The following is a 25,146-nucleotide window of genomic DNA, read 5'->3' as shown; positions in this document are numbered from 1 at the left end:
TTGGTGTGTTTCTACAGGAAATGGGGAGGTTGCAGCACTTGTGTGACAGTCGGCTGGTTTGAAGGAACCACGTGATGAATCTCACTTCCTCTAACGTTCGGGACTCGACTCTGCGAGTCGTCTGATCCGTGACACATACAGATGGCAGGTACAAGGTAAGATCACATTAAATCAGCCCTGACGCTGGATTTCATGCTTTGGTTTTGCTTTGTTAGGGCCTGGTTTTGTTCATGCAAGTGGGTTAGGGTCAGGGGTGAAATATTTGTTGTGTTGGAGCAACTATTCTGTGGGCCGAAAGTTACTGATGTGACGGATGTTTCTGCACATCATCACTGAAACACTCTGTGAGTTGGGCCGACTTGTCTGTGGGCCTGAAACAAAACACCATACGGTGCAATAACAAATAGGTCATTTCTGCACTATTTTAAAGTATTTATTAGTGCTTTATTTATTGTATGTATGCCTTATAATTTATTGGTTTGTGTAGTTTATATTTTTTTATTCTTGCACTGTTTCAGTGGTACAAACACAATAAAGGCTTTGAGTTCATTTTCTCTCTTATTGTTCTCCCCGCAGTGAGAGGAAAAGATGATGAGACTTTCAGTTTGTGTCCTCACAGTGAAGCTGCACTTCTCATCATATTTGTTCAGGAGGGTTTAAATATGTGATGACAGCAGTTGCTCTGCTGAATAATGTGGCTTTCTCTCACTCAGTTACTAAAAAGGACTAAAGCCACAAAGCTGCGACGTCACAATAACACTTCAAATATCTGCTGGGTGTATTGTGTTGTTTTTGCGATGAGTGAAAATTTGCTGTAAAATAAATATACGAAGAGCTTGGACACAGGAGCTGTTGCTCTGGTTTATCGGCACAGGACACAGCTGTCGTATTATTTGATTATCTTCTGTCTAATCAAAGCTGTTTTCAGTTACTATTGCTTTTTAACCTCCGACGAAGAGCAGGGCACAGCTGTTTAAACTTTGTCTCTTCCAGACAGTCTCAAACATATTTTTATTTACACAGCCATTCTTGGAAGAATCAAACCTATTAATCTTTTGAATATGAAATATGGAGATTATATTCTTCATTGGCAGGACTTTTCGCGTCTTATTGTGCCCAATCTCAGAACTGAATTGGAAAAAAGATGAGAGCACTCTGTGGGCTGTGTCTCTGACACACCTCTGAGTTATTAAAGTCCAGAAGTTTATGAATTTGTCATAAATGAACGTGTCATCGTTGTGAACAGGTGCCACATTAAGAGGTCACATTCCCAAACATCAGAACACTGAAAAGGAAATGATGTCTCCATGCGTCCATTTTTGCCTTTAATTGGTAGGACAGCACAAGTGTGAAAGGGGGAAGAGAGAGAGGGGTCAACATGCAGCAAGGGGTCGGAATCGAACCTACGGCCGCTGTAGTGAGGACGCAGCCTCTGTACACAGGCCCCCCGCTCTTCCAACTGAGTCACCGGGCGCCCCGACTCAGCAAACATAGTCATATTTGGAACCTGCCACACACACACACACATTCATACACACATAAACACACACATAACAAACACACACTTACCTACATACACACACACACACACACACGTACACATATATTTTTGACCCTTGCAGCCTGAATATGTGTGTGTGTGTGTGTGTGTGTGTGTGTGTGTGTGTGTGTGTGTGTGTGTGTGTGTGTGTGGGTAGCTGCAGGTTTGAAAGGTCTGTCTTTGTTGCCGACTGACGGAGGAGCAGATGTTGTGAAACGGCAGTGAAGCAATCAGAGAAACAGGAAGCAGAACAGGAAAAAAGTCTGTTCACAAAATTTCCACTAAATATAACCAAGAAAACGACTTTTTCTCAGTTAAATAGTCATTAGTTACTTTCTGTCAGCAGCGAGTGTTTATGGTCTGTGTCAGTGCTGGATTCTGACTGGCTGCCTGTTCAATATAAAGAAGTTGTAACACAACAGCGACGACTTCAGAGAGCAGCCGAGCCGATGCAGGAAACATTTACAATAAGACAGAGAATGAAGCGCCACTGGGTGAGGGGTGTATTGATACGATAACCAATAATTATTAAGACCATGTCAAATATTCAGAATCAATATGCATCAATACATCAATATCTTTGAAAACACTCATATTTAGGCCCAAAACGTCTTGGTTGTGGTTAGGAACAGATCATGATTTGGGTTAAAATACCAGCATCTCATGGCTTTGCCCCCAGCAAAAACAGAGTGACACGTTGCTAAAAAACACGTTGCTTGTATTGTTTGTCTCTTTGGATAAAAGCGTCTGCTAAATGAAATTGTAGATTGTAGATTGTGTCTGTGTGCTCGTCAGTAGGAACTGGCTCCCTCATGATGCAGCAGGAGCTACAAGAGTTGTTATTGCATCACATAACTCTGAGAAAGTTTTTAACCCACAATTCCTCTGTGAAATCGTGGACTACATCTCCCAGAAATCCCTCATACGTGGCCGCTCCACATATAAGGGGCTCGCCTTTCCATCGTGGCTCCATAACACGCCTACGTGGCCTCAGATTGGAAATAATGATGGCTAGTGAGGTGGCTGCAATAGAAACAAAGCTGCTGATGTTTTGAACATCCATCGCCATGGTTACTGGGATGTTATCACCAGAGGAGAAGTCACATGACATCACTCAGTGGAAACACGGTCAGCTCCAAGTTGACTTTTATCCACATTTACTGAATATTTATGAAGTTCTGCACAAATCTGTGATGGAAACCCACCTTGTGTTGCTGTGCTTTGGTGTCGGACAGCTGTCTGCAGCACGGCAGGCGTCTGTCTGAGGTGTCACGCCATCCTCCACCTTCTTCACCTCCCAATGACAGACTCCGCTCAGACACATCACTTCAGAAACACTGATGTGATGATGTTCAAGTGCTGCGTATCCATGGATTGGAGAAACAACTCGTGAGAAATGTATAATATGTAAAGGCAACCCTACGTCCAAAGTTGTGTACAGTTCACATTGACTATTTGTTGTTTTGTTTTTTCTTTCTGTCAACAGAATCACCAACCTCCAGAGTGCGATGAAGCAGCCACCATTGACCCAGCCTCCGCAGCACAGCGCAGCGTTGCAGGGAGCCGTCCAGATGCGCATCAAAAACTCGCAGAGCCCAGGAGAGCGCCTCAGTCAGTCCAAGTCCATGGTGCTGCAGGACTGCGACCTTCCTCAGAAGCCTGTGAGTAGATCCCCGTGAAGCTGAAACAACTGTGCGGCAGGTCAGTGTGTAACTTGGGTTTCTTTTGTTTATAGATCTCACGACATCGAAGGAATCAGTCTCAGCACATCATCTTCACCGCAGCAGGAGGAGCTGCTGAACCATCGGTGAGTGTGAAAAACCAGGGCAGACATTTTCTACCTGTTTCCAAAAGAAAAAACAAAGAAGAGAAAAAGATAAATATTTAAGATAATTTGGAGGCAGGTTCTATTTTTATTATTATTATGTACAGCAAGACTTAACTTCTGTAATCACAAACCTCCTACACCGTCCTGCCCTTCCTCCAGACTCAAAGTGGATTATGGATCTGTTCAACAAACACACATACTGATTAAAAAGACGAATGATAGTGCAAATGATTTTAAATGCTTTTCTACAAAAAGTCAAGAAATTGCTGTGAAAATTTCCCTCTTTAAGAACTAAATGAATGAACAGTTAACAGTTAACGCATTAAACCAGCGGATGTGATGATTACTTTCTTTTGATGTCCTAATGTGCAAGTGTCTCCAGGTTGAGCTGAAAGGTGAACACCTAAATGTGGCAAAAATCTCAGAGAGCGGCAAGAAGCAACGGAAAAACTGGAGTTTGATGTGGAGCGTACTGACCTCAGACCAGCTGCTGCTCTACAAAGAGAGACAGCAAGAAACTCCTCCGGTATGGAAACTATACAACTCCAATACCTCTACTCAGATGTGTCTTTTATTTGGTATTTACATTTTATCTCTGTTTTATCTGGTCTTCATCCAGATAAAACAGCGGGGAATGGAAAGGTTGTGATAACGCCACCCGGGGGGATTGCACCCCCTGGGAAATTCTACATCAAATCTTGAATCAACAAGGTCACTCGGGTTCTTTGTTTACCACAGGGGCAAGAAACAGTGTTTCAGTTTAAAAAATATATAATTATATTATATAATAATATTATATAACAATTAGCACTTGGCAAGAGAGGGGGATAAGGACTGCGCTGGGGCTTACCAGGTGTCAAGGAACCAACATAAAGGGGGAAGGGGTCCTTAAACTTAACACCCGTGACACCACACACCAACAGGAAAGACGGATCATGAAGAAACCCCTACCAGGAACAGACTGCTGCCTCAAGCCTGCAGCACCTGACGAACAGAAAGAAGAATGGTAAAAATCAATATGAAGAAATGAAACAAAAGAAACCAAATCCAAACAAATCCAAATAAACTACAAATTAGCAAAATACAAACAAATTGAATAGTACTAACGCAAAAACAAAATTAAAGCAGTGTATACAAACGATTTAAAACAGGGGGTACATTTAAGATGGGCTGCTGTGGCCTGCTAAATGCCAATGTGGAAGCTGTGGCAGTGAGGAACCTTTGCAGGTGTCAAACAAAGTCAAAAAGGCACATTAACAGTAGCAAAAAGAGCCCAGACCATATAACAGAGTAACTCCGCGTAACTTCAGAGCCAAAACAGCAGCCAACATCTTGGAAGAGGTGGCAGATAACAGGCCAAACAATTACCTAGAGCCTATAAAAAAAGGCACACAAACATATAACTTTTTTGATCAAATAATTATTCATCAATGTTCTCTGGAAATCTAAACCCATACATAACACTTGCCAAGGCAACGCGCAGCCTCATGGAGTGTGAGGGTGACAGCTTCCAAAGCCGAGGCTCAATCACACTGCAGCACAAATACGCATGATCATAATCAGCTGAGAAACCAAGTAAAGCAGCAGATGAACAGGCAGGCAACAATTACTTAGCGGGTTGGGGGACCTGTAACTGCGCCCAGAAGGGTTTCCAGCAGAGCAATCCGGCACCGGCAGTCGGCCACACTGATGTTGAATTCATGAACTCAGGAGATGACCACAGTACGCTGGATGGTAGTAATCTACTGTCAAAGCCGTGTGTCAGTTCATGGATCCTCCAGCGCGACTTTGACCAAAAACACATCAAATGCACCTAGACATGGTTCAACAGAAAACTGTTCTAAAGTGTCCAGCTTTGAGTCCACATTTAATCTATTGAACACCTGAGATCTGAAAACCGCCATCAGATGTGAGAAAACCGGAGCAAACTGCCAGTAGAGAGGTAGAGATTGACCAGTTATTATGTATTTGACCTCTGACCTCATGTCCACCCTCTCTGTGTTTAGAAACCAGGAAGTAAGACAGATGTGGTTCAGCTGTGTGGAGCAGTTATCGAGTGGACGACAGAGAAGTCAAGCAGGAAAAACGTCTTCCAGGTAAAGAAATAAAAACGTGCTCCATGTTAAATCCGAGTTCAGACTAAAAGAAGTATTTCACCGATGAAATGAAGGCCTTCACATAAGACCGCTCCATCTCTGCAGCACAAAGACACAAATACTTTAGAAAATGGTTCTACATGACCAGAGAAAACTGACGAAAAGGACACTTTTGCTCAAGAGGTAGAAACCCTACAACTACCAGAATGCACTGCACCTGACGAAAGGTTTGATGGTCCATGACATTTAAACAGTAAAAACTGTTTCTGAGAACATGTGAGGCAAGACGTGCTCTCAATTCGAACTCCTCACATAGTGCCGCTCTGTCAGTGACCTTCCACGTTCACCTAAAATGTTTTAGGTATCTTCTGTGTCAGCCGTTACCGTGATGTCACAAATACACATGGTGGGGTGACGCTGTATGGTCCTATGTTTACACAGCGTGGACCGTCACCATGCTTAGGTTTAGACAAAAGAGGCACATGGTGAGGTGAAGAAAAACACACACATCCACACGGGAAGCAAGGGTTAGATTCCCGCACAACAGTCAGTTGTTTGTGGGACCCGTCCACCTCCACACCCGCCCTCTAAACTCCTTACATTACATGGTTACCGACAGCATCACCGCCCGATGCTGTCCTTCAGTGTTTCAGGCGCATTATCGAGTGACACTGTTGTGCATGCTGCATGTGGATACCAAAGGTGGCTTTTGGCTTGCACTTTTATGTCGACTGAGCGGCGCTAACTGACGAGTTAAAATGAGAACGGCGGAGTTTGAAAGACAGAGAGAGGGTCCAGTCCTTCTCTAGACTGGCTGTCAGAGGCGGTCCTGGGTAGTTTTGCGCCCTGGGCAAAAACCGTCCCTGCTGGCTGTATAATCTTTGAGTCCATGTTCGTGTTGGTTGGCGGGCAAAATGTGGAAACACAACCGGTATTTTGAGTAATAGCCCGAGAATTTACCAAGGTTCATCACATATACTACACACATTGTTCTGATACAAAGCTGCTTGAAAATCAGCCAAGTAATCCTTAAAGTCTGGAAGTCTCCCATTTACTGCCCTGAAAGTCAAACTGACAGAACAGGATTTCTTCTTCTACTGTCACTGAAGAAATACTTTGTTCTTTATTTGGATCACTATGAGCCTCCAAGACTTCTCCTTTATCTACTGTGACTCCGACTGAACCTCTGTTGAACGTCGTTTTGGACAAAAGAGATTTTATGAGTAGATCATCAGAAGATGAAAATTAAAGATTTCAACAATGAACATTACAAACAGCTTTCTGCCTTTGGGGAAAAAATGGTTCCCAACTTAACTTGTCATTTTGATCTGTCCCAGATCATAACAAACACAGGAAGCGAGTACCTACTTCAGGCTGACAGTTACTCCACCGCCAGTAAATGGTACGATGCCATCAGAAAGGCCATCAACTCTTCAGTAAGACCTCACTGCTTTTACACTAAGGTTCATTTTGAAAATCAATAACTGTCTTTATTGTTTGAGGATAAATTGCTGTCAAAAGCTTTTCAGAGTCCAATGTTAAAGTGTCAAATGTCAAATGTCAAAGCTATTCGGTTTCTTTAAATAACCCAATCTTCTTCAGATGATTCGTAAATAAAATCCCTCCTGTGACTGGTTGTTACGCTTTTTCTTCTCAGACTGAAGCCGATGGAGGTTTTGCTCTGAGGAGATCAAACAGCACAGAATACCTGCCAAGACACAGCTCCTTACCTGGATACGGCTCTGCCTCCCCCAATGCCAAGCAACGCAACCCCGTCCACAGGCGCTCCATCAGTGAGTGACTGGTCCCAAACCATCATGATCATGTATTTACATGCTCAGGTGTAGTCTGCCTGATCAGGTGTACTCTACCTGCTCAGGTGTACTCTACCTGCTCAGGTACTCTGTACTACACCTGCTCAGTTGTGGTCTACCTGCTCAGTTGTGGTCTACATGCTCAGGTGTACTCTACCTGCTAAGGTACTCTGTACTCTACCTGCTCAGGTACTTTGTACTACACCTGCTCAGTTGTGGTCTACCTGCTCAGTTGTGGTCTACCTGCTCAGGTGTACTCTACTTGCTCAGGTGTAGTCTGCCTGATCAGGTGTACTCTACTTGCTCAGGTGTACTCTACTTGCTCAGGTGTAGTCTACCTGCTCAGGTGTACTGTGTCCTTGATGTTTTCGGCAGACGTGTTCAGCAGCTCCAAGCTGAAGCACAGCTCCTCTGACAGCTCTGATAAGAATGGAGTGAAGAACAGACTTAAGAAGTTCATCAGCAGACGTCCATCCATGAAGACTCTCCAGGAGAAAGGCCTCATCAAAGGTCTGTTTTTCCTTCACACGTGAACTTCCTCTCATATGTTTCTTTTCAAAACTTCACAGTTGTTAGAATCCCAAAAACATCAACAATTAGTCAATAAACGTGACATTAATGGCTGTTGTTTTGTGTCAGATCGCATTTTTGGCTGCCATCTGTTGACTCTCTGCCAGCGGGAAGGAACCACAGTGCCAAGATTTGTTAAGATCTGTTTGGACGCCGTGGACAAGCGCGGTGCGTTCAGTAACAGCTGCTGATGAGAATCTGATTGGCCTGCTCAGAGCCCGATAACATACGGAAGATGGACAGATGGATGAGGACAGTGAATGTATCTCAGTGAATAAAATGAAACTCTGACCAAAAAGATATTGTCCATTTCTGTCATCGAGTGGACAACATGAAGCAGACATGTTTACAATCAGAGGACACGTCGTCTTAAAGGGACAGTTGGGTGTTTTCAGTGTAGTTGTATTTGATCCACAGTCAGCTTGGAGAAGCAGACAGGAAGACTGACACTGAAGACACACTGTGTCCTCCTGTGGATGGGGACAGACAGAAAAAGTACTTTAGACCCCTAAAAACAATCCATGTGAGTTTAAGTGAACACTTTCATGACATTCTTTTCATGGCTTTACATTACTGATGGCGTGCTCTGACAGCAGTTTCCCATGAACGGTCTCTATGCCACAGCCTGTAAAACCTGACCATGGACCCACTAATGTGGAGCACCCAAAGTTTTCTGTTATAAATCTAACAAATTGTGTCCCCGTCCACAGCAGGACACAATGTGTCCTCAGAGTCAGTCCTCCTGTCTGCTTCTCTAAAGTGACTGTGGATCAGATGCAGCCACACTAAAAACACTCGACTGTCCCTTTAACATCAGTATTTGATGTCACATGTGGGGGCTGACAGCCTGCTTATCACATTTTAATCTGCTGATTAAAGTCAACTTGTGTTTATTAATAATAATAATAATAAAATATCTTAGATTTAAATGGCACCTTTCTTGATACCCAAAGACATGTTTTATTTCCTGTCGTCCGTCACTGACTGTGTGTTTGTGGTTTCAGGTCTAGAGGCTGACGGGATCTACAGAGTCAGCGGAAATCTGGCAACAATCCAGAAACTTCGCTTCATTGTGGATCAGGGTGAGTTCAGCAGAAACCTCTCTGTAGTCTGTTTGACTGAATCTGTCTCACTGTAAATTAACTCACAGCTGTAACAGAAGTTTCATCAACCAAATGAGGAACAGCTGAGAATCTACCCAGCTGCAAAACGTTCACGCTGAATCCATCCGCGGAGCTTCTTCTTCATCGTTCACAAATTAATCTCAATGAAGGTTATTCGAGTTGTGTTTTATCACTCATGAGTTTACTTTATCAGTCTATATACGTGTGTGTGTGCGCGTGTGTGTGCGTGCGTATAAAGCAGCAAAAAAGTTTGTGCTTATTGTGAGCTGCAGAAGGTCTTGAGGTCAAAATGAAAATGATACTATTTATTTGAGATTTTCGTAAGTTAAAATTTTGATGTGAAAACAAAGTCAATTTGAAATACTGTAATCAGATCCAGCCGAGCTCATCACCTGAACTGAGAGGGAGAGACGTGTTTTTATCAGAGAGCAAACATTTGTGGTCTTAAATAATCCCTTGGCTGTTTTAGATCTTAGATTCTCAGTTTATTTTTACATTCTGTTAAACGGATTTAACTGATATTTTTGGAGGAATCCTGAGCTCTCAGGTCATGCATGTGATAACAGAACTGGAGCTTGGACTGTGTCAGATCCTGTCTATCCCCGCAGAGGAGGACCTGGACCTGGACCACAGTCAGTGGGAGGACATCCACGTTGTCACTGGAGCTCTCAAGATGTTTTTCCGTGAGCTGCCTGAGCCGCTGTTCCCCTTCAAATTCTTCCAGCCGTTTGTGGAGGCCGTCAGTGAGTCAAACCTCATATCAAGTATCAAGTTTTAGTCTTTTGTTGGCCAGAAATTCATTTTTAGTAAAAGTGATGACTTTATTAAAATGCACTTCTTAAAACAAGAGTTGATAAACATTTCACAAATATCACAAAACTTCACAAACACCAGAAAATGTAAATAAAGAAAGTTTAAATGTCTGCACCACTTTGGTCCCCTGAGTATCACAGGTGAAGTCATAAAGCACGCACAGGTTACAGGTCAATTTTTATCAGTTTTAGAAAAGCCAGTGTTAATGATTCTGAGACGAAAGGTTAAAATGAGTCACTACGTTACATGTCATGAATGTGTTTGTGTTGAGAGAACGGCTCGTTCAACACTAGCGTGTAACCGCCGGCTGCTTTTCATGCTGCGCTGGCAAAAAACACAGCAAATACACAAAAACTACAAAACTTTATACACAGAAAACTACAGTACTACAGGTGTTAAACTACAATACATCATGCATATAAATGAACAGTACTACACCTGTAAGACTCCAATATTTTATGCACATAAAACTACAGTACTACAGGTACTAAGCTGCAATACTATATGCACAGAAAATTACAGTACTACAGGTGTTAAACTACAATACTATATGCAAGGAAAACTACAGTACTACCCCTGATGAACTACAATAGTATATGCACATAAAACTACAGTACTACAGGTGTTAAACTATAATACTGTATGCACAGAAAATTACATTACTACAGGGGTTACACTACAATACCTTATGCACATAAAACTACAGTACACCTGTTAAACTACAATATCTTATGCGCATAAAACTACAGTACTACACATTTTAAACTACAATACTCAATGCACATAAAATGACAGTACTGCACCTGTTGAACTATAATACTATATGCACATAAAACTATAGTACTAACCTTAACCCTAACCCTAGCAGACTGGGTTCAGGGTTAGCAGATCAGGGTCAGGATTAGCTGTTCAGGGTCAGGGTTTGCAGATCGGGGTCAGGGTTAGCTGATCGGGGTCAGGGTTAGCTGATCGGGGTCAGGGTTAGCTGATCGGGGTCAGGGTTAGCTGATTGGGGTCAGGGTTTGCAGGTTAAGCTGCAGTCAGAGTCAAATCTTAAACTGTTGCTGTTGTGTTTTCTCTGAACAGAAATCAAAGAATCAAAAAACAAAGTTCAGGCCGTGAAGAAACTGGTCCAAGAACTGCCCAAACCCAACCAGGACACCATGAGACTACTCTTCAGCCACCTGCACAGGTATACCTTCACACAGCTGAACCCACCTGTAGACTCACCTGTAGACTCACCTGTAGACTCAGTCAGAGGAACACAAAGCTCCCGCTGAAATTTAGACGTTTCCCCATCACTGGACCATGGAAGTTAAAAAAAAACAAACACTCTGAGTAAAACCAGAAGTTTGGTCTTTAAAGTAATTCTTGTCTCTGATTGAATATTTCAAAAGCAGTTTGTATGTTTTTCTCCAAATGCCATGACGTACATATAGAGTAAGCTATTCGGATTTGAGGACAAAGAATGATAGTTGTTTCTGAATAAAAATATTCAGGAGTACACCCAGACTCAAAACTTGGCTCCAGAACTCACATGAAGAAGGTCTGTAATAAAATATGGTTCAGTTTGTCAACGTTCAGCTTCACCAGAAACTTTCTATCAACCAAGGCAGCTAAGATATCCCTCCATTCATTACCTGCTGTCTGATAAGGTGGTCTAACACACAAAATACCACCTTAAAACCACTGCAATCACTGAACAAACAACCACTTAAAACTTTACACAAGAAGATGTTTAGTTTTCATCATATCCAGATTCTGAAGAAATATCATCTGCTCAGTTATGCAGACCTCCTGAAATACAAAAATGTCTGCCTAGTTTAGGAGATGATGCATTTTAGAGTTACCAGAGGTGCAGCCAGGGGGCGCCGCTCCATCCCACTCTGGAAAACTGCATTCAGCCTTCAGAGCATCTCATCAGGGGATCACAGTCCCACCATCAGGGCCAGAGTCACCATCGCATTATTCACTTAACTGTAATAGAATAGAAATACTTTATTAATCCCGTGAGGGAAGTTGTTCAATGATGAGAAAGGATTTATTGAGAACCAACAAAATCAACACTGAATTTAGACTAATTTTACCAAATGTTAAAATGCCCATACTCATACTGTAGCTGCATCATCTGCTCATGTTGTTCAACGTGTTCATGTTTTAGTGTACTGTGAGCCTTTTTATCTCAGTGTTGTTCCTCGTTAATACTTGTACATATTATATCTTCATACTGTATTTTTATTATTATTTTAGGATGCTTTTTAACATCAGAGGGGACCGAACAATGAAAATTAGCTCCCCTGCTTCTACATTTCTTTAAATGTGGATTGATGAACATCGTCTCTTCTTAAATACATAATTATCCGACAAGTTGCTCCGACCAAGTAAAGTCTGCAGATGTTACAGCCAAGTCTGTTTATGGAAAGTTATTTTTTGTCAGCAGATATCTGAGTCGTAACCAGACTGAGCCAGTTGAGCATTTCTGCTTATATCTGCTGTATTAACTTAGTTAAGTACAAGTCAAACTCAACAGGGACTACAAAACGTATCCGCACGTCATTACTAAGGTTCAACAGGGACGAGAAAACGTGTCCGCAGGTCGTCACTAGAAAACGTGTTTGCAGGTCGTCACTAGAAAACGTGTTTGCAGGTCGTCACTAGAAAACGTGTTTGCAGGTCGTCACTAAGGTTCGACAGGGACAAGAAAACGTATTTGCAGGTCTTTGCTCGGGCTTGAAAGGGACTAGAAAATGTGTCTGCAGGTCTTTGCTCAGGCTCGGTCTACTTGCTGGAGCAGTAAACTTGTTTTCATTATATATCAGATTCTACTGATCTGATTGTTTTCCAGTCATTGGTCAGACTGTGTTTTTCCATGGAAACAGAGATAACAGTCGCTGTAAATATTGTATTTTGAGAGCTGATCGCCTGAAACGAGCAAATTTTGCTGATTCCATTTCTATTTTGTTGGTAATCGCTGAAAAGTCAGTTTTACACTCGAGGCTGAGCTTTATCGTCACTTTACTGTCATGCTCAAATGACGATAAAGCACACCCTCATCGTAAGATTGCTTAAATAAATTATAAATTACTTTTTAAAGCGGATCTTAAAATCCATCATCAGCCATAATTGCAGGGTTGCTGGTTTGTGTCTGTATTTTCCTTCCAAAGTGCCCTTGAGCAAGCTAGTGACACACAAACTGCTCCTCAGATGTGACTGTCGCACTGTGAAGTTCACCATGAGTTTTAAGCTGGTTTGGTATTTTTATCTAAAATAAATCAAACTGTGAGTTTACTGTGTCAGGTCAAAGTTCAAGGACAGCTCTCAGCGAAACGAGCTCAGTTCGTCAGAGACGGACAATGCCTTCAGCCTCTTTGAGTTTTGGTTCCCTGTGTTGTTCTTCAGAGTTCTGGCATGTTCCAGGAAGAACCTGATGTCCACTCAGGGCATTGGCATCGTGTTTGGCCCGACGCTGATGTGGCCCGAGCTGGACGCAGGAAACATGGCGGTCAACATGGTCTACCAGAACCAGATTGTGGAGTTCATCCTCATCGAAAGCAAAGAAATCTTTAACCTGGACAGGAAGTGAGGCGTCAACTGATCAGCCGATGAACCAAATTAATTTAAAAATGTTGTTGTTTGAAGAAAAAAATCAGTTTTGATATAACTGTAAAAAATAAACGGATGGTTTTGAATCCTAACAAAGCTTGGAGAATTTTTTTTTTAATTAAAACAAATTAACTTTTTTTCTAAAATAACACACAGCAGTAAAAATACAACCCTGTCCACTGTGAGACAGAAATACAACCCTGTCCACTGTGAGACAGAAATACAACCCTGTCCACTGTGAGACAGAAATACAACCCTGTCCACCGTGAGACAGAAATACAACCCTGTCCACTGTGAGACAGAAATACAACCCTGTCCACAGTGAGACAGAAATACAACCCTGTCCACCGTGAGACAGAAATACAACCCTGTCCAAAGTGAGACAGAAATACAACCCTGTCCACCGTGAGACAGAAATATAACCCTGTCCACCTTGAGACAGAAATACAACCCTGTCCACCGTGAGACAGAAATACAACCCTGTCCACCTTGAGACAGAAATACAACCTTGTCCACTGTGAGACAGAAATACAACCCTGTCCACTGTGAGACAGACGCTTTTCTCTGAACAACAGTCAGTCAGTGAAATAAATTTCTATTCTAGCTTGATATTTCTGTTTTTTCAGTTTCTGGCTGATAAAGCGTTTTGCTATTTAAAATATGTTTAAAGAAAGTATTCCTTTTTTTTTTGGACAAATTGCCAATTTTTTTAAAGAAATGGCCAAATGTTTTCTTCAAAACTCACTGAAAATTTTTAAAGGGAAAAACAGGAACTCAAATATTTTCTTTAAAACATTGCCATTTAAAAAAAAATTATTTTTTTTTTTAATTTATTTTTTTTTTACAGGAATTGCCCAAAATTTTGATTGATGTCTGACTTCAGTGTGTCAGCAGTGCCGCTCTCTGTGGTCGTATGTTGTGCCTCATGATGTCAACACATGTCCAATAGGGGACAGGTGTGGACTGCAGCAGGTCACTCTAGTCCCTGACTTCTGTTACTACAAAGCCACACTGCTGGGACACCTGCACAGTGTGTCTCACTGTCTCACTGCAAGACGCAGGGACATCCCTGAAAAAGATAGTCTGGATGGCAGCAAATGTTGCTTAAATATCTAGTTTCCAGACACTATTCAACTGAATATAGTTCTACGAGGATTTACTCATCAATGACCTTTGTCTTTTTGTTGTTGTTGTTGGTTTTTAGTTTACACAGTGTCCAAACCATTTTTGGAATCAGGGTTGTGAAGCAGTTTATTTCATTTTATTTTGCTGTTAAAATGCTTTTCCTAATCTAAGCAAGGCTCTGAGGATAGAGGGTGTGGCTTAAATGTTTTGTAACGCATCATGAAATTATTTCACGGGTGTCAACATAACAACAAATGACATGATTTGTTTGCGTTATAACATCTATATTTATGGAGAGACAGAGGATATATATAGAAGATATGGGACCAACGGATACTTCGAAACTCATAATCCACACTAACCAAGAGACAACTGCTGACTGAGGAGGTACAACAACAATGCTACGGCAAGGAGGCGCCAGGACGACAGGTCGGAGTGTGATACAGTCAGGTGTCCCAGGTGAGATTGTGGGGGTGATGCAGTCACCCCCACAATCTCACCTGGGACCCCTGTCAATTACCATCGCTGAAGTACAAAGTATATATATATATATATATATATATATATATATATATATACACAAAGTATATATACATCTGCCACTATATGGACAAAAGTATTGGGCCACACCTCTTAATGATTGAATTCAGGTGTTTATACACCTGTGGCAATGGACTGATCCCATTGCCACAGGTGTATAAAAAAAAGCACTTAGCCATGCAGTCGGACTTTACAAACATCTGTGAGAGAATGGGTCGTTCTAAAGAGATCACTGAATTCGGGCATGGTTCTGTAATGGGATGCCACTGTTGTAAATAGTCAATTTGTGATTTTTTTTCCTCCTAGATATTCCACAATCAGCTCTAAGTGGTATTATTGCAAAGTGGAAACAACTCAGCCACGTCAAGTTACAGAGTGGGGTCGCCACGTACTGAGGCGCATAGTGCGCAAAAGTCGCCAACGCTCAGTTCACTCAATAACTGCAGAGATCCAAACCTCCTGTGGCATTAACATCAGCACAAAAACTGTGCGCCAGGAGCTTAATGGCATGGGTTTCCATGGCTGAGCAGCTGTATGCACGCCTTACATCACCAAGCACAATGCAAAGCTTCGGATGGAGTGGTGTAAAGCACGCTGCCACTGGACTCTGGAGCAGTGGAAATGTATTCTGTGGACTAACGAATCACGCTTCTCTATCTGGCAGTCTTATGGATGAGTCTGGGTTTGGTGAATGCCAGGAGAACGTCACCTGCCTGACCACATTGTGCCAATTGTGAAGTTTGGTGGAGGACGAATGATGCTATGGGGTTGTTTTTCTCAGATTGGCCTTGGCCCCTTAGTACCACTGAAGAGAAATCTTACCAAGACGTTTTGGACAATTCTACTCTTCAAACTTTGTGGGATCAGTTTGTGGAAGGCACTTTTCTGTTCCAGCATTACTGTGCCCCAGTGCACAAAGCAAGGTCCATAAAGGCATGGTTGGATGATTTTGGTGCGGAAGATCTTGACTGGCCCGCACAGAGCCCTGACCTCAACACTATCCAACACCTTTGGGACGAACTAGATCGGAGATTGCAAGCCAGGCACCCTCATCCAAAATCAGTGTCTGACCTCACAAATGCGCTTTCGAATGAATGGGTAAAAATTCCCACAGACACACTCAAAAATCTTGCAGAAAACATTCCAAGAGTGAAAGCTGTTATAGCTGCAAGGGGGGGGGGGTCATAAAAGCTCCTGTAGGTGTTGTGTGTAGGTGGTCCGATACATTTGTCCATTAGTGTAAATATACGTTTATAGTTGGGTTGGTCCCTCACACAATGTCTGATTTAAGATTATGCCCTTGTGCATATATACATACATATACACACACACACACACACACACACACACACATCTATACATATGCGCGCACACACACACACACACACACACAATTTTTGAGGGTCGATCAGAACAAAAGTACAACAAATGAGATGTTTTTAGCTGTATTCTTGTACACACAGATAAAGTGAGCGGCTTGTGTTGATTTTAACAAACTGCATGATACACAACAGCTGCAGCACAGCTCAACAACACGTAAAGTCCACGGCAGACAAATAGTGTGCTTCTCAGAATAATGTTCATGATGCTTTCACATGATTTCCAGTAACAACAGCAGCAGGTCAATACTGATTTACACTGAGGAAATATTACACAGACAGAAACACTCTGAGCTGATCAGTTCAGTCTCACCAAAGTCAAACTAATCCCATAAAATAAATCCATAAAAACTGCTCTGTAACAACCAACAATTATTTAACAACAACAACAACATCAGTGTGATAAAAACATTCAGTCATGGAAAACACTAAAAACATGAAATGTTAGGAATAATTAAAAAAAAAAAACAAAAAACGTTATATTGATATACAGCTTTAAAATGTATGAAACAGATAAAAGTAATTTAGCAACCAACAACTTTAATTTATTTGACTAACTTAACTACTGATTTATTTGTATTATTTATTTATTCAGTATTGCAATTCACTCACTAACCCAATTAAATGTATAATAAATATGGCTTATAAAATCAAATGGGATTTATTGATTTTTGACTTGCTAAAGGACAATATTATGATCACTGTAATGAGAGGGCAGTCAAAGCTATGAGAAGATAAACTTATTTTGATTATGATAATGTTATTTTATATATTATTTTACGTTCTAAAAATGTAACTAAAAGTAAAAGTAACTGAACGTTCTCTAATGTTACAAAGATTTGTATTAAAACACTTATAATTGAGTGTGTGTGTATGTGAGAGTGTATACAGGGTTAGGGTGTATGTGTGTGTGTGTGTGTGTGTGTGTGTGTGTGTGTGTGTGTGTGTGTGTGTGTGTATTTCCCTGGTTGGAGAATAAATCTGGTTTCCAGATGATGTACTGTGCACATTTGTTTTACATCATTATCGGTTTCAAAGACATTAAAGACACATCACTATAAAATGATTCAAACATTCAACAGAACACAGAAGTTCAAACGTGATTTAAACTGTGTTTTATACATGAATCTGTACAGCTGTTACTGTGGAGAAAATATTATCATATATTTATTGAACATAAGCTACTGATCATCAGGACAAAGACAGACTTAAGTCCAAATTATGACTTTCTATTCAAAATGAGATCACTACTATCATCTTTAAGACGAAATTATGAAATTACACTTCATTAACCGAAAACAAGTCACATTCACTTAAAATCTAGAAATAATTCAGCACATTCAGAGCTAATGAGTCAAAATGTTGACTCTTTCATAATTTTGACCTAAAAAGCTAACATGTTGACTCATTTTATTATAATTTCTCCACAGCCCTTTTATTTTAATCTCTCTAAACATTTCATTAATTTTTTTAACATGCTGATTTTTATGACACATGGATCAATGTCTGGTGGAGAACTGAGATTATTGTCATCCATCTCCTGTTACCTTCAGAAAGTTAAATTAACTTATTTAACTCATTGTTAAAGCTGCTGTTTAACTTAATAATCTTATCATTAAACTCATCATTTAACTCATGATTAAAACTGAGTTTAACTAGATAAACGTCTTATCAAACACATTAAACTTGTCATTTAATTCATTTTAAAAACTGCTGTTTAACTTAATGAACTTCGTATCGAACACATTGAACTGAATCATTTGTCTCGTCATGAAATGACTTATCGAACAAAGACAGACTCGGAGCACCGGGCAGATTTTGTGCCGGAAAAAGGAAAGGCAGAGAGCTGAACAGACTCAGAGGAAGAGAGAAAGCACTTGTTGGCTGTTAAGGTGGAATGGCTGTTAAGGTGGACAGTTGTGGAAACAAGGAGTCTGATTCCAGTGAAGGCAGAGTGGTGAGAGCAGGACAGTTCAGGACAGTTCAGGACAGTTCAGGACAGTTCAGGACAGTTCGGGTTTTCAAAGATCCACAGAAAAGGAAACGGATCCAGAGAAGTCTGCCACCTGTGAAGACAGGAAGTGATGAACAGACTGATGTTGATAAAACTGATCACCAGACTGTTTTCCAAAGGTTTCAGTGATAGAAACTAAACATGCTAACTTCAGGGAAGTTATAATTCTTTAGATTTAACTGATCAGTTGCTTTGGAAAGAGCATCACCATTCTTGGACTGCAACAACTGTCAGAGGTTTTGTGATTTATCTTTTGCCTCCCATATAAAACAAACTTCAAGGACAGCTTTCTTTCACTTGCGGAACATCGCAAAAATTAGACATATCCTGTCCCAAACAGATGCTGAAAACTTAGTGCACACATTTGTCACCTCTAGGCTGGATTACTGTAACTCCCTATTATTCGGTTGCCCAACAAATCTCTTAGGTCTCTCCAGCTGGTGCAGAACGCTGCTGCTCGTGTTTCAACGGGAACCAAGAAAAGGGATCATATTTCTCCTGTTTCAGCTTCTCTGCACTGGCTCCCTGTGAAATCCAGGATTGAATTTAAAATCCTCCTCCTTACTTACAAAGCTCTAAATGTTCAGGCTCCATCCTATCTGTCACAGCTCATAGTTCCTTACCAACTCTCAAGATCACTGCGCTCTGAAAACGCAGGGTTACTTGTGGTTCCCAAAGTCTCCAAAAGTAGGATGGGAACCAGAGCCTTCAGCTACCACGCTCCTCTCCTATGGAACCACCTTCCAGTTTCGGTCACGGAGGCAGAGGCCGTCTCCGTTTTTAAGGGTAGACTTAAGACCTTCCTCTTTGATAAAGTTTATAATTAGGGCTGGCTCAGGTTGCCCGGACCAGCCCCTAGTTAGGCTGACATAGGTTTAACCTGCCTGGGGACTTTCTATAGGGGTCAGAGAGCAGTGGGGACTAACACTGCTCTCTGACTTTCATATTTAAGCCATAATAGCTGATTAGAGACCCTCGTTTCGTTAGTGTGTATATTCCTGGAGCACAAGTTTCCTTTCCGTGTGACGGGGAGGAGGGGGAGGTGGCAGAGCTTCGGGGGTGGTTTTGAGTCCATTCAGACCTGCCACTCTAGCTCTTCTTCCTCTCTCTTTCTCTCTTTTCTATTCCTGCTCTCTGTCATTCATGTGTAAGTCGTAACTGCTGATCAGTGACTCTAGGATCCTCATTGAGTCCTTATCCCTTTTTCTGGTCACCACCTTGGGTCTGTTGAATTGCACTACGCTAATCCCACTGCCTCTCCGGAGCATTCCTGCTCCCTTGTTTCCTAGTTTTCACGGATCCTGGCCGTAACCTTGACTGTGCCTGACCATGGCCTTCGGTTGTGCTCGTGCTGTGGCTGTACTGACACAGCACTTGCCTTTGGACAACCCCCTTTCACATATGCATGAGACTGTTATCATCTCTATCAACATCATCATAGAGAGCAATTACTAATTTCACACCTACCATTATTGTAATATGACATGCATCTGTTTCTATTATTCTGTGCCCCCCCCCCTCTCTCCCCCCTCTCCCCCCCTCTCTTTCTCTTTCCTTTTTTGCCATGATTGTATTTCACTTGCTATTTACGACATCTATTGCTCGTCTGTCCGTCCTGGAAGAGGGATCCCTCACTATCCTCTACCGCTCTTCCTGAGGTTTCTTCCTCTTTTTTTTTCCCCGTTACAGGGGTTCTTTTTAGGGAGTTTTTCCTTGGGTGATGTGAGGGTCTAAGGGCAGAGGGATGTCGTACACTGTAAAGCCCTCTGAGGCAAACCATGTTTTGTGATAATGGGCTATATAAATAAAACTGACTTGACTTGACTTGACACTGTGCCCCTCGCTCGCCCTGATCCTGGTCTGGTCCTGGTTGCGCTGATGCTGTGATCCTGCCTTTGGACACCTCCGTATCAACATGTGCATGAGACTGTTATCATCTCCCTCAACATCATCAGAGTGCAATTAATGATTTCACACCTACCATTATTGTAATATGACATGCATCTGTTTCTATCATTACTGAGCCTCTCTGGTGATTTTCTTTTTCTTTAAAAATCTTGGCATTTATTTCTCTTACAACATTTTTGGTGATTTTTTTTCTTTTTCTTTAAATATTTTGGTTGATATTTTATTTTCTTGAAGTTCTGCACATTTTGTATTCACTTTAAAGATTTTTAATGAATACATGCCTTCCAAACCTGCACACTGTTTACAGAGCTCACAAAGCTGATAGTTAGGGCTGGCTCAGACTTTAAGGGAAGCGGGACCATGATTACAACCCTTCATCAGGAGACTGCAGACGAGAACTGGGAATTGTTTTGTTTTGAAGGTTTTTGGGGCATTCAGATGTTTCAATACTGTTTTTACTGTGTCTGTTTTTGTCTAAACGCATATTCCCTCTCAGCAGAAGAAGACACCAACTGAGGGTGAAGGACTCGAGTCTTCTCCCAACAGCAGCAGCTCTCATTGTTGACGCACTCCTTCAAAACATCAGACTGCAGGAAACACAGCGACGGGCTGATGAAGAAGAGGCTAATTTTTAAAAACGTCAACAGCGTCTGGATTAACCAGCAGAAAGACATGATGCTGCGGCAAAATGAAAAATCACGTGTGTGCTTTGAAATATTTCAACTACTAATGAGTCGTAAATATTTCTTTTGTGAAATTTAAAATGCATTTATTGTCTTGCTGGAGCCAAGTCTGAAGAATTTTCTGTATTTTGATGAGTAGCTGCGTGTGGTCTTTATTTCAACGGCTGCGCCTGTGATCCAGAAAACACAGATTGACTTTGAGCTCAGATTTTTTAAAAAATAAGGTGTCACAGGTTTTTCATTATGCAATTTGAAAACTGTGTTTTGAGTTTACTATTTTTGAGGCAAAAGATTTCAAGAAATGTGTCTTGGCAACTGTGTTGTTGTTGTTGTTGTTGTTGTTGTTGTTGTTGTTGTTGTTGTTGCTGTGCATTTCTCTCTCTGTGGGTCACAATTTAAATAATAAACATGGACTGTGTTGTGTTAGGTTTTTCATTGTTTTGGTTGTCGCTGTGTGTTGTGGTTGTTGTGCTACGGTTGCTATAGTTACTGAATTGCTGCGGTTGTTGTGTTGCTGATATTATTGGGTTGCTGCAGTTGCTGTGGTTGTTGGGCTGCTGCGCTTGCTGTGTTGCTGTGGTTGTGACTCACCTGTATCTCACTTGCTGTGGCTGTGATGGGCTTGTTGTTGCTGTCGGGGGGCCTGATGGCGTGGATTGGACGCCGCCCCCCCTCCCTTGACGGCCGGTCTGATGGATGGCGAGGACGCCAGCTGCTGATTGTGCTGATGGCCCGCTCTGATTGGCTTGGCTATACGGAGACAGGAGACAGGAAGTCAGCCGTTTTAAACATGAAGCAGATTCAGTCTGACGATTCTCCTCAGAATGACTCATCAAACTGACTCTGAAAACCGGCAGGTCCTCAAGACTCGTCTGGGCTTGTCCCTCACCTATCTGAGCAGAGTGTCCTCTCCTGGACACATTCTTGGAGCGGACAACCTCTTTGATCCGGTCCACTTCCTGTTGGTAGCGTTTGCGGTCCCTCATGGCCGACTCTTTGGCGTCTCTCAGGGCGCCTTCCAGAGCTTTGACTCGCTCCACTGTGACTCGAAGACGCTTCTCCAACTTCGGTAGTTCACAGCGAAGGTCAGCGTTGTCCTGCACCAGCTGGAAACACAAAGACACATGACTCGTCCAGCCTCAAACAGACGTGACACGTTCAGCCTCAAAGTCGTGACTCGTCCAGCCTCAAACAGACGTGACTCGTCCAGCCTCAAACAGATGTGACTCGTCCAGCCTCAAACAGACGTGACACGTTCAGCCTCAAAGTCGTGACTCGTCCAGCCTCAAACAGATGTGACTCGTCCAGCCTCAAACAGACGTGACACGTTCAGCCTCAAAGTCGTGACTCGTCCAGCCTCAAACAGATGTGACACGTCCAGCCTCAAACAGACATGACACGTTCAGCCTCAGACAGTCGTGACTCATTCAGCATCATACAGTTGTGACTCGTTCAGCTTCAGACAGTCGTGACTCGTTCAGCCTCAGAGTCGTGACTCGTTCAGCCTCAGACAGTCGTGATTCGTTCAGCCTCAGAGTGGTGACTCGTTCAGGCTCAGACGGTCGTGACTCATTCAGCCTCAGAGTCGTGACTTGTTCAGCCTCAGACAGTCGCGACTCATTGAGCCTCAGACAGTCGTGACTCGTTCAGCCTCAGAGTCGTGACTCGTTCAGCCTCAGACAGTCGTGACTCGCTCAGCCTCAGAGTCGTGACTCGTTCAGCCTCAGACAGTCGTGACTCGTTCAGCCGCAGAGTCGTGACTCGTTCAGCCTCAGAGTCGTGACTCATTCAGCCTCAGAGTTGTGACTCGTTCAGCCTCAGAGTCGTGACTCGTTCAGCCTCAGACGGTCAAAGGTGAGTTGTTTTAAAAGGACGGACTGACAGTAAGCAGCAGTGACTCGGGTGAACAGGTGTCACAGACCTGTTTGTGGACCTTGCTGAGCTGCTCCAGGTTGTTCTCTAAGAAGATGATCCTCTGTCTCTGAGCCAGACTGCCGCCGGCTTCATCGCTGTCGTTCTCTGAACTCTGAAGAAGAAACAAGAAAACTCTGATTCTGACATTCAGCTTCATCACAGAACACACGGTCGAACAGAAAACAGAAACAGTAAGATCCTCTTCAGACTTCTCATGAATTGCCAACTGTTGTGAAGAACGAGCATCGAAACAGCTGAGTGTCAGCACACACCACTGTCCTATTGCAGTGCCAATAAGTCATCACCACGCTCACCCCAAAACCCCACTCACACCTGGACAGGTGAGGATGGTTGTTCTGAGGCTGATTCAATAAGTTCTCTGAGAAGTTTTGAAGACTTTGTTATTGACAGATTAAACCCGAACAGGTAGGTTTATTACATTCTTGACTCGAGTGCCGAGGTCCTGGATGAAGACTTTTCGCAGGTAGTTCAGCGTCTGTAGCTCTTTGGCCTGATGAATGAAAGACAAGAACTCAGCTGAACACGGATATAAAGACATGATCATTGTTAAAAATAATAATAAAAATAATCCGCTTACCACCGTCTCCTCCAGACCCTTCAGGTCCTCTTTGGCTTGTTCTCGCTTTTCATTCAGGAACCTGAATCACACAAACTGATGTTTGCACGTTTGTTCTTCCAACATTTCTGTTTTATCCATTTACCAACTTCTGCACCAACAACAGGAAAAACACTTTTCTCTCATTTCTAATGTTTCCACTCAGGGTTTTTATATTGAACTGAAATTACATGAAAACGGCTGTACAGAGACCACGTGGGAAATGTGAGGCGCCTTTTGAATCTATGGTGAGCACAAAGGGACAAACTTACAACAGTTTCTGGAGTTTCTGATCTTTGTTCTGATCCTCAGCTTTCAGTTTCTCCAAGTCAGAATGCAGCTTCCTGTTCTCCAGCTGCAGCGCCCGGTTCATACTGAAATACACAACATTTATTCATACACACATTCATACACAACACTTACTCATACACACATGTACTCATATACACATTCATATACAACACTTACTCATACACACATGTATTCATACACACATTCATACACAACACTCACTCATACACACGTGCTCATATACACATTCATATACTACACTTACTCATATACACATTCATACACACATTTACTCATACACGTGTACTCACATACACATTCATACACATTTACTCATATACACATTCATACACAACACTTACTCATACACACATTTACTCATATACACATTCATACACAACACTTACTCATACACACGTGTAGTCATATACACATTCGTACACAACACTTAATCATACACACATACTCATATACACATAAACACACGTACTCATACACACATTCATACACACATTTACTCATACACACGTACTCATACACACATTAACACACACATTTACTCATATACACATTCATACACACATTTACTCATATACACATTCATACACACATTTACTCATATACACATTTATACACACATTTACTCATACACACATTAACACACACATTTACTCATATACACATTAACACACACATTTACTCATATACACATTCATACACACATTTACTCATATACACATCCAGACACACATTTACTCATATACACATTTATACACACATTTACTCATATACACATTCATACACACATTTACTCATATACACATTTATACACACATTGTAGAGAGGCTATTTCAGGCTATGAAGCTGTGGCCTAACCCTAACCCTTAACTACTTAAAAGTCATTCAAGTTAAAAATGTAAACCAAAAAGAAGTCAAAAAGTAAACAAAACAAATCAAAGAAAAATAGAACTACACCTAAAACTCGACTAATCCATCAATGTGACTAAAAAAACAAAAAGAGTATTTTGTACACAGTTACAGCGGACGTGGTGTAGTGCATATAGGAAACGCATAAAAATGTGTGCTTTATTTTAGGCCGCTCACACAGCTGTGATCTATGGGGGAGCAGATGATATCAGTGATGTTACTGAGGGAGACATAATCAATAACTGACTCTTTGAGCTGATCGGTGTCTCTCTGCTTCTGTTGGATCTCGTCTCGGAGGCGACTCAGCTGCTTCTGATGAACTTCTCTGTGGTTCTCCATCTGTTCCTCCAGAGTTCTCTGC

The 25,146-nt window shown here is 42.0% G+C and overlaps 2 protein-coding genes across 8 annotated transcripts in view; one reads left to right on the top strand and one right to left on the bottom strand.

Annotated features, from left to right (window-relative positions):
- The first annotated feature begins 5 nt into the window (after window positions 1-5).
- Window positions 6-13,484, top strand: arhgap15 (Rho GTPase activating protein 15). 2 transcript variants are annotated; one of them, XM_088083851.1, is made up of 13 exons: window positions 6-155; window positions 3,027-3,201; window positions 3,276-3,347; window positions 3,751-3,894; window positions 5,375-5,464; window positions 6,802-6,900; window positions 7,122-7,257; window positions 7,654-7,788; window positions 7,918-8,016; window positions 8,853-8,930; window positions 9,581-9,715; window positions 10,872-10,977; window positions 13,185-13,484. In XM_088083851.1, exons 1-13 carry the CDS (start codon window positions 142-144, stop codon window positions 13,366-13,368), a joined length of 1,467 nt encoding a protein of 488 aa, XP_087939977.1. In that variant the 5' UTR covers window positions 6-141; the 3' UTR covers window positions 13,369-13,484. The 2 variants fall into 2 exon arrangements, with proteins under 2 accessions (XP_087939977.1, XP_087939975.1); XM_088083849.1 differs by having other exon boundaries at window positions 3,742-3,894.
- Window positions 11,299-25,146, bottom strand: part of LOC121948675 (kinesin heavy chain-like) — a 32,212-nt gene continuing 18,364 nt past the window's right edge. For 3 of the 6 annotated variants that reach the window (XM_088083843.1, XM_088083848.1, XM_088083847.1), the window contains exons 19-25: window positions 25,033-25,142; window positions 23,840-23,941; window positions 23,391-23,610; window positions 22,959-23,063; window positions 21,927-22,143; window positions 21,629-21,787; window positions 16,485-18,498 (exon numbers count right to left, since the gene is read on the bottom strand). In XM_088083843.1, the coding sequence (XP_087939969.1) occupies window positions 21,636-21,787; window positions 21,927-22,143; window positions 22,959-23,063; window positions 23,391-23,610; window positions 23,840-23,941; window positions 25,033-25,142 (906 nt within the window). In that variant the 3' untranslated portion in view covers window positions 16,485-18,498; window positions 21,629-21,635. Of the gene's footprint in view, window positions 11,763-16,484; window positions 18,499-18,538; window positions 21,208-21,628; window positions 21,788-21,926; window positions 22,144-22,958; window positions 23,064-23,390; window positions 23,611-23,839; window positions 23,942-25,032; window positions 25,143-25,146 lie in introns of those variants that run through there. The other 3 variants (XM_088083846.1, XM_088083844.1, XM_088083845.1) reach the window with 3 other exon arrangements.

Source organism: Plectropomus leopardus, chromosome 10, assembly GCF_026936395.1.
Source record: "Plectropomus leopardus strain MGB_pleo_1.0 chromosome 10, ASM2693639v1, whole genome shotgun sequence".
NCBI classification, from domain to species: Eukaryota; Metazoa; Chordata; class Actinopteri; order Perciformes; family Serranidae; genus Plectropomus; species Plectropomus leopardus.
This window is presented reverse-complemented; position numbering and strand designations above follow the sequence as displayed.